A 12,876-nucleotide genomic window follows, 5' to 3' on the forward strand; every position below is an offset into this window, starting at 1 on the left:
CTCCGTCACAGCAGACTTCTAAGGAGAGATCTCAAGGGAGGACAGTGAGGCGGCTTCGTAGATGCTTATTTCTTCCAGGCAGGAGGTGCAGCCTAAGAAAGAGGCTGAAGTTGTTTATTTTTGTAACAGTAACAAATGGGTGATGAAGACATTGGCGTCAGTGGGGACTGACTTGTGGTTTTGTGCTTCAGTTGAGAATCTAGGGTGGCAGCAACTTTTGTACTCCATTCCATAGCAGCCCAGGTGGCTCTGCACAGGGCGATGTTGGCACAAAGCAAAGGGTTCAGGGGAGAGGTGCCCCCCGCCCCCGCCACAGAAGGTGAAGACAGGCTCTGGAGGAAGAGCTGAATTAGGGCTTCAATTTCACTAGGAATCCCAGTTGAGCCCATCCCGAGCTTACACTCAGCTCAGCCCACATGGGCGTGGCCATCACAAATGCTCTCCCTGCACCTGTGAGTGGAAGCAAAAAGCTCCTCTCATGCTTGCTGCACATGCACGTCATGGCCTGACCCTCATACAGCCCTGGTAAGATCCCAGGCTGCCACACATGTACTTTGGGTGGGGTGAACTGTAACAAGGAGCTTATAGTTACATCCCTTATGGCAAGCTCCCCTCCGGAGTAAGAGATCAGAATCGGGCCCTCCATACTTTAGCATGTTCCGTAAAAGGAAAGGTATTCATTGGGACTGCGGAAATGCAGAGGAAGCATTTTGTCGGGGCACTGAGATTACACACTCATTTCTCAAAGTGCTTCTCGCGGAGCCATGCTGATTAATCTCTGCACCAGCCACTCGCAGCAACATGTGGCTAGAACAGCAGCTCGTGTTTGTACCGGCATAGGCTACTTTACGTAATCTCCACATGAACAAGCTCACAGCAGGGAAGGGAATTGTAGCCAGGGAGACCAGGTTTATCTCTGCATCTGCATAACCACTGGATCTGAGAGGAATCTAATCTTCTCCCATGGCCAGGTGCTGTATGAACTATTGACGCTTTAATCTGAGGGTTTCTGTTCTTGAACCTAAATAGCAATGGGGTTGGATTAAGTATGTCTGGCTAGGAGCTTTGCTAGAGATTGTTTATGGACCACCACAAAAGGGTCTCTCCCAGCTCAAAGAGAGCTCATGAAGGAAGAGTGAATATGCAGGAGACAGTGTGGCTCGCAATGCAATAACTGTAGATGTGTTAGGAAGTGCCTTGGCCCTGTAGCAAACCGATCAGGGTTTCATGCTGCATGAAGTGTGTGTCATAACTGTATTCCTAGTCATGCTGAAAGAAAACCCCTCACTCTCCTATAGTGCACTGAAGAGACATTTAAAGGCCGCACGAGCTAACGATGCAGGTAGCAATGTGCTGTGTAATTAACTCTTCCATTGCATTAACCTCTGGCAGGCCTGTGGAGGGGGAGGGCAAAGGCAGCAGTACAAAAGGGCCTGGAGCTAGCAGTGGTGGCTGGAGCCCCAGGTCTCTTAAATCACTGTCAGAGCGCCATGTGACAAGCCCCAGCCAACACTGAGGGCTGGGCTGGGGGAGGTGCAGTGGTCCCGGCAATACTGAGAGCTGGCTCCCAGCCCTGCCCCTTCCATCCAAGGCCCCACTGCTTCCACCCAAGGGTTGATCCCAGCCCTACCCCTTCTGCCAAAGGCCCCGCCTCTTCCAGGGGCACAGATCAGGGCCTCCCTGGCCTTGCCCAGGGGCCCAGCGCAGCTGTTGGCCATGCTGACTGCTACTTACTATGCAACAAATTGTTGTTCCTTGTGAATTATGAAATTGAGCTTGCACATGAATCCTAACATTTAATAGTGCCAGTCCTACCTATTGGTGTGATACAGCTGCATTGGCTGCTGCCTGTTCCCTTGGCCCAAGAAGACGTGACTCTACACCCAGTCAGGGTGAGGCCCTTTTCTCAGGCCTGTGGCTTTATCTCTTCCACATAAAATTAGCTCGTCACAATTGCCTCTTCCCCCTACTCAGGGTCTCCTTCATGGACCTACCAGCCTCCTACAGGGTTCCATATTACAGGCCACCTGTCTGATTGTCCAAACCTGCTCCAGGGCTGCCCACAGGAGCCAGACTTCCTGTACTCCTGTTCTCCAACCCAGTGGTTTCCAATCAGTGTCTCTCTACTGCTTGGAAGCAAAGCTTTCTCCTCCCCTGGGCCACCTGCCTGCTTTTGTAATCCAGAGCTTCGTGTAGGCGCCTCTACAGTGTGAGCTGAAGGCCAGCTGGCTCTCAGCTAAGGCTACAGAGGAGACTCATTCTTCTTCCGTGAAGTGGTCTCGGCACCACTACACTGAACCACACTTAGGTGTGTGGGTTACACACACACAGGCAGAATGGGTACAGCCCTGGTTGGAAATGTTCCCCTTTCTCAGTGTAATGTGTATTGTGAAACACAGAAGGTGTGATAATTATACAATTTTTCAGCAGTGGCTGAAGAACAGACAGACATTCTGGTTGTTCCTGACAGCCTGCATCAATACACACACCTCCTTGTGTGGGCTTGTGCACTGCACAGACTGGATAGAGGCTCTTTCAGACACATCCATCCAACGCTCCCTCTTCTCTCTGCTCAATCTTTATTGAATCCAGCTCTGCGTAAGGCTGGAGCAAAGGTTGCACCACCAAGCCGTTTGCATTTCCAGTCCTCATACAGGGTTTCAGAGCTTCCCGTCCAACAGACCCGTACAGATGAAAAGGGAAGCTGGCCCTTCTCTCATAAGAGGATTTGTACTGTAATACTGTCTCTATCCCCGCTGTTGCCTTGCAAGATCACTTATTTTGCTTTGGCAGTTGGAGAGGAAAATCAGAGTAAAGGCATCCACCCAGGCCAAGATGGCTGGAGTAGGAGCCACACACTTCAGCTGTTGTTATATTATTCAGCATTATAAAAATACAAATACCTATTGCAGAGATGGGCTTGGACCACAATGCCAGCTCCAGGCACCTTTTGCTTGGCTGGCATTTGTTATCTGTATTAACATGTTTTTGGCTTCAATGCACTTCTGCTATTAAGAGATCTTAGGCCTCCCCCAAATATTGGGAATTTCAGTGTTCAGGATGAAAATCTTAGTGCCGTTCAGGACCAAGGGAAATGAAACCCAGCTCTGCAAGGTAAAGTCACTGGGTCCAAGTTTAGCAGAGAACAGCTGCTACCGCTTCTAATCAATTACATGATCTCATAAGAGGTGATAAACATGGAGGCACAGGCCATGCAACATCCTTCATTGCCCATGCTCCTGGATTTTTATGTCACTTCCCTTCTCTCCCTCTGTCCAGTGTTTGCTGAGATTATGAGTTCATGGTAGGAACCTTGTCCTTTGCATATGGTTATAAGATGCCATGTTGGTGCTAGACAACACAAACATTTCTAAGAACAAATGCGAAAAAGCAAACTTACAGGGGGCCCTGGAGGACCTGGCAGGCCTGGGATACCTGAAGTGCAGGTGCAAGAAGAAGTCAAAGTAGGGCAGGTCTCTTCATTTCTCTGGAAGGAAGGAAGGAAAAGAAACTTTCAAAATCAATTCCTATTTTTATGACTCAGTCGCCTAAATCCTATTGAAAGTTAAGGGCACTTAGCCTCCAAAGCACATTTTGAACTTGAAACTTAGGCATTGCTGAAAATTTTACTTTATCACTTTTGTACTTAGCTGGATTACATTTTCCATGATGCACCACGATCTCCGCTGTTGGTGATATGAAGCAGTGCATCAGGGGAGTCCAAGAGCCATGATGCATCATGGGAGATAAAATCCAGCTGAGACACGATATTTAAATTCAAATATTTTGGGTTTTGTCTGAAGTATTTCAGTTTTAAGATGAAAAACAAAAGGCTTTTGGACTTTGAGGATTCTTTTATTTTTTTTCTTTTCAGTGCAAATCAAAATTTTTTGCAGATAGGATATTGCTTGTGTTAAAAATTACGGTTAATCAAAAGACCCAATTTTCCAGCAAATAAATACATAAATAGGAATTTTTCAATAACCCCTGCATTTTATTGTCACTGAAATGTAAAATAAATTTATTCTGCAGAAAATCCATCTGCTCCTTTCTAACTATTTGTCTACACAGCAAACTGTCTTTCAGCTCAGGAGGAATGAGGGGTTTTTTGGGGTGCAGTAGAAATCCAGGAGTGAAACATAAATAAATACAGTGGATAAATATGAGATTTACAGTTCACAGGAGAATTCTAAATATCAAAAGTTCACACAAACTGAAATTACAAGGAAAGAATGTTTCAGAAACTCCACACGTGGCACTTCCAAAACCAAATACACTGAGCAGAATGCTGGCAGCTGCTGCCTGAAACTGACATCCTTGTCAGCTGAATGTCAATTTCACACAGCCCTTGCTGGGGGCCCCATGAAGGCTATTCCAGCCTGGGGGGTCGTGGGCATTCAGATTCATGGACCATCTGCTCCCCAAAACTATCACCACCTTTCATTTTAGGTTTGATAAATTGGCATTTTCCAATGAAGCTTTATTTCATCAGAAAATTTCCAACCGGCTGTAGCTATAATTCAGAACTGAAGGCCAGTAGCAGACCTGTGTATCTATCACCACCGGCTTAGTAGGTCTGATTCAAGTCAGTAATGACATGTCCTGGTGGAGCTGTGCTTGAGAAGCCTTCTTATCAGCTTCATTTTGCTATTAATTTCACTTGGAATCAATGCAGACCCACTTCGCATTAGCTTGTTTTATCAGTTTGTCAAGGAAAAAAATAAAAGTTCACCTCCTGAGCCTATCAAAATTCTATTTGACATGTCATTTCCTTGTGACCCCCACCCCACCATTTCATCACAATTCGGGACTTTCATTCTTACCAGTGCAGGGAGATCACAACATCTGTCCTCCTCTGCCCAGGACCCACTGCATACAATCTGTAAAGACTGCAGCTGGAACTGCAAAGCAAGCAGAATTAGACCAGTCGTGAGAAGGGTTACACATGTGATTGGTAAGTGGACTGGGCAACCAGCCATTTACATTGCCATGCATAACTATTCTGCCGGCTGCTGGAGAAGAGAGCCCACTGAAGGAGAATTTAGGTGTAGAAAAAGGAAAGGACTGGACAGATTTTTTTTTAAATATAGAGCTGCCAGGTGTTCCAAAGAATAGCAATTACGCAAGCTAATGCCCAAGTTATTATACGTTCCCAGCAATAGCTCGTGCTATGTCTTGTTGAGATGTCAATGAGAATAATAGCTCATCCTACTGCAAGACACAAGGTGGCCTGCAGGTAGTCATATAAGTTCTTGGCCACTTCTAGCTGCAGTAAAAATAACCTTATGTGAGAAACCACCCCCGCCCCTCATGCAGACACATTGATTCAGAAACAATTGTGCACACACAAGGCAACGGAGACCAAATTTAGAAGGGGCAGCCCGGCCATTGGACTGCATTGCAAGTCTCAGGCCCCTGAGGCCAGAGCCCTGCCAAGTGAACTCTACAAGCTGACCCAGACTTAAGAAAACCTCCATTTCTGATTTACTCCTGTTTCAGCAACAACCGCTCCCAAGGCTGCAGGTAATTGGCATCAACATAAACCAAACTGTAAAAAGAAACCTTCGCTCTGCTGCCACTCAAAGAAAGTGGTAGAAAAACAAAAGCAGCAGATACTCCATCGTCTCCTTTCAAATAATTCGACCCTTCCTCTCAGCCTCTCCATAGACCGCCAGAGCTCTCCATTCCAATTAGCAAAATGGCAAATGCAGCATAGAGACCATATGAAGAAAAGGAAGGGGGGGGGGAAAGAGATATTTAAAACCCACATTTTATTTAAAAAAATGCCATTTTCACTGAGTCAAACCTCCCACCCTCCATGCATCTGATGATAAATGAGCAGTGCAAGCCACGGGAGGGGGTGCACAGCATATGGATATCAAACAAGCCCCAGGAAACACATGGCACTTGGAGATGTCTTAGATAGGGTTTGATGATAACCAATAATAAGGCACTCTCCCTTCTTCAGGGCAGCAGAGCTGCAGAAGACATGAAGCTTCATTAGGCTTGAAGCATGAGGGGAGTAGAGCCGGTTTGGGCCATTCATTAGTAGCTCTTCAGTGCCTAGATCCAACTAGCTAAAAAGCTAAAAGGAAAAATTGGAGCGGGAGAGAGCATATTTTCCTCCCAGGGCGAGATCTGACAGGGCTGCTGCCAGCCTAAATCGCTGCAGTATTTCTTTGGCTAATAAAATAAGAGCTGCTTGAATCCTGCTTTGTTGAGGATTGGTTCCTATATCATACAGCTCATTCCTTGGATGTCATTTTCTCACAGTACATTGCATGAGGCCACTTCTTCCCTGTGTTAGCTGAAGCTGCAGGGAACAAACATGGCACAGATTGCTTGTGTGCTGCTGCCTTCAGGTGTGGAGCACTAGAATCAGCACATCTGTTCTTTTTTTACAGCCCCCTAGATCTGCCAGTCCCAGTGCTACGGAGCATGTGCCTAATTCACTCTTGCCCTCTGCCTTGTGTAAATTATCCAAACCAGTGCAAAGCATTCCCATGAAATCAATGGAATCCAGGTGCCTAAGTATCTTTTCAGCATCAGAACCATGGGGTACAAGGCCATGAAGAATCAGATTCATGGTGATTTTTGGCTCTGGCACTTACTTTTCTCATAGGACAACAGGTCTATGTCCCTTGATCTTCAGGGCCTGGCACCAAGCCTAGGTGTTTATTTTTTCTTTCCTGTCTCTATGGGGCAAAAGTGGGCTTTTGTTTGCAGCCGAGTCTGGTGTTGAGAGGGCTCTTGTGAGTTGTAATTTATGGTGATTGTGAAATGAAACCCATCTGAGCATGTTGTCCTTGTGATCACTTCACTGCCACTCCACGGGATCCCTCTTGCCTTTTCCAGCCAATTACAGCAGGATCTATGATTATATAGGTTCCAAGACTACTAATATTAAAGTGCGACGTAATGTGCAACACCTGTAGACCAGGGTGTGAGCAGAAGTCAACTACATGGCATACTCATGCTTTGCTACATGTCATCCCAAACTCCCAAATACAGGAGGAGAGGGTGCAAAATATTGCATTAAAAATGGTGGTCGATATTCAGACACTGATATCCCATTTCTTTACTTCATAGGGATATGGTGAAGAACAACAATGGGGCAAGAATAGTACTGTAATTCTCCTCTGATTTATATCCCATCCAACCCTGAATATAGGCACAAGACTCTTCATTAAACTAATAAACCCCAGACTTACTGCAGCTGACCCACTCCTAGGTCCTTTGCTTCTTGTCAGTTTTCCTAGTGTGATGAAGCCAGCAGTGGAGATGCTTCCCATGGTATTGATTGGTTTCTCTGCTATTTTCTTACAGTCCAAGTACAGTTTGATCTTCAAATGGCTGACAGCTACGTGTACCTGGATAACAATTGCAAACAGATGCTTTGGACATCACCCGTTGGATGGAAGTGCAACATGTAATTTGGCAGAGTTCATACCCTTTTCTAAAATCACAAGCATTTTTATGCATGTGATGATCCCAAATGACAGTGGGTGAAAACTCTAGAGAGTGAACGTCTCCATGGACAGTAAATTCTGGTCCCTAGGGACACCAAAACCATTGGATCAAAGTTTTGAATGATTGAGGACTAGTCCAACCTGCACTGAAATCTGCACTCAGGATCTCCTATTTTCAGCTCCCTTGCCTGTGAACAGGAGAAGATAAATGAAGAGAAGAAAGTGGGGATGGCTAGGCCACACTCCCAGAAAACTATCATCCAGCATAGTCCATCAAGCTCTGCAATGGAACCCGCAAGGAAAACATAAAAGAGAAAAACCTTGGACAATGTAGAGATCAACTTAGACTGAAGGACAGCAACTGGGCTAGAAGTTTTGTCTTGAGACAGAAAGAAATGGAGGACACTTGCAGATGACCTATGCTCCACATGGAGTATTAGGTCTCAGATTAAGTCAACTGCCTATGAACAACCAGCCAGTTTCCCTAGGGACAGACAACTCCCAAACACCCCAATACTGGAATATCATTTCACAGAGCCTAGGACCTGTGCAAGGGGAGAGGTCTTCCTCATATTCCCAACCCTCTACCCCAGCCAGCCATGAGCATCCTTCTGTACTGAAACCATCGGACCATATCAGCATTCGTAAAGACAGCAAGAGGTGATATGGGCTTCAGAACAAAGTTTCCATCAAAAGAACAACAAACAGCCAACTTTATGCACAGAAGGCTTTGGAGCACAGGACATATGACTTCCTCAAGACCCCTTGGCCAAGTCTTGTACTGGAGAAAAGGGAACCAGGAAAATGCAGAGGTCTGGAGCTCAGTTCCTCTGCAGTCAAACATGGAAAGACATACCTAAGTTCTGGTTAACAGTTCGAGTAACTCAAGATGTAATTTATCAGACTTCGCCTGCATCCTCAGAGTGGATTGTCAGCCCTGGGTTATGATACGAAGTAGACCAACCTTCATAAGCTTAGTTCCTGGATTGTCTACTGAGACAGTTGTCAAGTAGAGTGAGGCGGGCGGGGCGGGGGGGTGGAATCAGCCAATAGTAAGTTTTCCAAAAACACATTTTTCAAGGCACAAAAACTATTTGTGAATTTGGGTCAAATTCAGAAAATAGTTTCATCTGGAGAAAAATAAAACAGGATAAGTAGAATTTTCTTGCTTTCACATTTTGAAACCAAATGATGTTTTATATTGAGAGACAGCTTATTTGTAATGATAAAAAATTTGAGAAAAGATCCCAAAATTACCTGGAGCAAAATTAAAAGCCCCCAAATTGTTTTGTTTGAATCAAATCAAACAAAAAAAAAGTCATTTGAAGCTGGAATCAAACTACATTCATGCCCCTGTCAAAGTTTTCAAATTGATTCCCAAACCAAAAAGTCTATTGTCTGCTCGAGCCTAGTTGTAATGCCCTAACTGGGTGGAGGAATCTAATTTCTATATTGAAAAAAAAGTTGGGACAATTTTGACGAAATTTTCACAAAGAATAGATTCCCTGATTTTCAGTTAAGCAAGTTAAACTTTTTCTAGTTTTTTGAATTTCAAATAAATCAACAAAGGATGTATGGACCTTTCCAATCAGCTCTACTGTTATTTACAAGATTTGTAGTGGTTAATTAGTGAGAAAAAAAATCCCATTAGCAGTCCCCACTTATGTTACAAAAGATCTCTGAAAATGGACTTGTACTTTATCACAAAGATCTCTTTTTCCCCACAGATGAAAATGCAGGGCCTTTCTTTTATAATCCTGTAGTGCTGCTCTCAGTCTCACAGTTATTATTCTGTCTGAAAAGTGGTTACTAACAGCAAATGCAAAGATGATGTTTGGTAGAGATGGGGGAAAAATAATGTGTTTTCGTCTCACTTAACACAAAACTACAGAAAACAGAGGTGAAAATGTACACTGCACATTTAAGGTAACAGTAGAGAGTGTACTGATCGATGGATGGGACATGAAATCCACGCAGCTTGTCACTGCTTTTAAAGGACCATGAAAGGCATTTTAAGAGAGTTTACTTCACTATAGCTTTTGGTGAAACTGAAGTCTGTCTTCCCCATGATAAATACTGTGCACTACAGACATGGCACTTTTGAGTGGTTATACCTGCTGTTCAGATTCTGATGAAGGGGCAAGACGACACATGGTTAAAGGAGAAGCAGCTTTTGCCACCTGAGGAGGTCAGTAAAGGTTCAAAATGTACTGCCTGTGTCACTTAGAAATGAATCCATACTGAAATGAAAAATCTCCGTCTAGAGGGGGACCTGTGCCACTGTTCAGGGAGGCAGAATGGTCAAGCCTAGGAATCAATTTCCTACTCTGGCACCGATGGCCTGTGTAACTTCAGGCAACTCACTGACACTTTCTGTGTCTTAGTTTCTCATATGTAAAATGGGGATAGTGGCACAGCCCTATCTCACCAGAGTAATGTGAAAATAAATATTTTCAGGCTGGTGAGGTACTCAGCTAAAACAGCGATGATGGCCAGCTAAGTATATAATATAGACATACATATAATATAGATCTGCAGTTTTGGTTGATTTCATGAGGGGGAGAAGACCCATCTGTGAGGTCTGGAGCCAGAAATGATAATAGTAATAGATCGAGGATGTTTGAATTTGAGTTTTGGTTTTCAGTCCATCCCCACTGTCTTTCCTCTTGTGCAGCTTCTTTGTAAAATAAAATTAAAAAAAAAAAGAAAAAGAAAACAACTGTGCATTTGTAGCTGCATCTGAGTCTGAACAATGAAAGCTGTGACGAATTGTCTTTAATATGACAATAGCTCATATACAATACAGAAAAAAAAAACAAGTGAGGAGGGAACTAACGGGCAGAAAGCCTCTCTCTAAAATACAGCAGATCAAGGTGGATTATGTGGACATTTCCAGCCAAGATTATTAATATTCCAAAGCCTGGCAACAAGCTGGAGGCAAGGGCAGAGCAAGAAGCCTATGGGGTAATAAGATGAGCTGAGGTAGGACAGTGAGGAGACATCTTCCAAGGAGATTTTCCAGTTTTGGAAGGTGGGTGGTAAAGCAGAAACTTAGTCGGTGTCTCCATGGAGCAGCTATATTGGTGAGTGACTTTGGGAAAAATGTGTTACAGAATAATACTGTTGATCCTCCTCCTCCTCCCCCGCCCACCCCACAGCCTCTCTGTACAGCAAAGGACGGGCCTTGAAGATAGCATGTGAAAGACATCTGAAAAGTACAGCCCTGCAAGGAGCCAGGCTGGATGGCAGCCACCAGCAGGGCAGCAGCAGAGATCCTGACAAACTGCCCAGAGCAAGGAGCAGATGAGAAAGGGACAGGAGTTCGAAGGTGATACGTTCTTTGTGGAAGTGACATTGCCTCTTGGCCAGGATGATCTGCACTGTACATGCCTCACTGAGCTCTTGCCAGGCAGGGCTCAAGCTGTTATATACAGCCTCTTTGTTTTACTCCCTCTCGAATGCCCTGTGCTTTAAATGAGAGTGTCAAAGACTTGGCTTATGGCAAGGTAAAATCACTAGGGAAGGGTGACGCTCTTCTGACCTCTTGCAAGAGGCATTCCAAAAGAAAACTACCTAATCTGGATGAGGCAGTCTCCTCCGGTGCTGCTGGATACAGGCAGTGGAGAAGGCAATAGGAAAAAAGAACATTCCTTCTTTACAAGGGCAGAAACTGCAGTGCCCCAGCACGCTGCCACCTTCCCTCCTTGTTTCCCCCAGTCTCCAAATCCAGTCCATTATTGTCCTCCAGCTTTTTCAGACTGGCCTCCACGTTTCAAGACATGGAGAAACTGGGCAAGGTCCAGAGAAGAGCAACAAGAATGATTCACAGTCTAGAGAACATAAGCGATGAGGGAAGACTGAAAGAACTGGGCTTGTTTAGTTTAGAAAAGAGAAGACTGAGAGGGGACATGACAGCAGTTTTCAAGTACCCAAAAGAGTATTACAAGGAGGAGGAAGAAAAATTGTTGTCCTTGGCCTCTGCGAATACAAGGAGCGATGGGCTTAAATGGCAGCAAGGAAGGTTTAGGCTAGACATTAGGAGAAACTTCCTAACTGTCAGTGTGGTTTAAACCCTGGAATAAATGGCCTAAGGAGGTTGTGGAATCTCCATCACTGGGGATATCTGAGAGCTGGTTCGATAGACATCTATCAGGGATCGTCTGGGTGGTGCTTGGCCCTGCAGTGAGGTCAGGGGGCTGAACTTGATAGCCTCTCGAGGTCCCTTCCACTTCTAGTGTTCTATGATTCTCTGACTCTGTGTGGAATCATCCCAGTCCTGATCTCTGCCCTCCTGTGCACCTCCTCTACCCTCCCCCTCCGCAGATGAGGATCATTCTTTTGCTTGTGCTGACTCATCTCTCGAGCCATCCCTCTCTCTGGCCTCCGGAACACTGAGGTACTTCGCTTCTTGAAATCCTGTTACAGCCCTCCCTTTCTATTCAGTTTGGGGCTGATCTTCTCTGTCACTGGCTACGTCTACACATGCACGCTACATCGAAATAGCTTATTTCAATGTAGCGACATCGAAATAGGCTATTTCGATGAATAACATCTACATGTCCTCCAGGGCTGGCAACATCGACATTCAACTTCAACGTTGGGTAGCACCACATCGAAATAGGTGCTGCAAGGGAACGTCTACACGCCAAAGTAGCACACATCGAAATAAGGGTGCCAGGAACAGCTGCAGACAGGGTCACAGGGCGGACTCAACAGCAAGCCGCTCCCTGAAAGGGCCCCTCCCAGACACAGTTGCACTAAACAACACAAGATCCACAGAGCCGACAACTGGCTGCAGACCCTGTGCATGCAGCATGGATCCCCAGCTGCCGCAGCAGCAGCCAGAAGCCCTGGGCTAAGGGCTGCTGCACACGATGACCATAGAGCCCCGCAAGGGCTGGAGAGAGAGCGTGCCTCAACCCCTCAGCTGATGGCTGCCATGGCGGACCCCGCTATTTCGATGTTGCGGGACGCGGATCGTCTACACGTGCCCTACTTCGACGTTCAACTTCGAAGTAGGGCGCTATTCCCATCCCCTCATGGGGTTAGCGACTTCGACGTCTCGCCGCCTAACGTCGATTTCAACTTCGAAATAGCGCCCAACATGTGTAGCCGTGACGGGCGCTATTTTGAAGTTGGCGCCGCTACTTCGAAGTAGCGTGCACGTGTAGACGTGGCCACAGTGTCTTATGTTGCATGGATGAAGGGTGCTTCATAAAAAGCAAGGATTTTCCACTGCTTTGTTGACGTTGTTGTTCCAAAATTTAAAGGCAAAACCCAGCCTGATTTCTAACAGCCTCTGGCAAATTTGCCAGGTACCCCCAACTTTGAGCTTAAAATAATTACATTAATGAAGTTCTGTGCACCCCATGCACTACCCCACTGCATCATAATTGGACATATATAT

The 12,876-nt window shown here is 45.5% G+C and overlaps 1 protein-coding gene across 2 annotated transcripts in view; it reads right to left on the reverse strand.

The window, feature by feature from the left end:
- COL20A1 (collagen type XX alpha 1 chain) overlaps nt 1-12,876 on the reverse strand; it is a 127,830-nt gene that overhangs the window by 27,084 nt on the left and 87,870 nt on the right. For both annotated transcript variants that reach the window (XM_075011846.1, XM_075011847.1), the window contains exons 26-28: nt 7,212-7,370; nt 4,824-4,901; nt 3,401-3,487 (exon numbers count right to left, since the gene is read on the reverse strand). In XM_075011846.1, the coding sequence (XP_074867947.1) occupies nt 3,401-3,487; nt 4,824-4,901; nt 7,212-7,370 (324 nt within the window). The remainder of the gene's footprint in view (nt 1-3,400; nt 3,488-4,823; nt 4,902-7,211; nt 7,371-12,876) is intronic.

Source organism: Carettochelys insculpta, chromosome 17, assembly GCF_033958435.1.
Source record: "Carettochelys insculpta isolate YL-2023 chromosome 17, ASM3395843v1, whole genome shotgun sequence".
Classification (NCBI taxonomy): Eukaryota; Metazoa; Chordata; order Testudines; family Carettochelyidae; genus Carettochelys; species Carettochelys insculpta.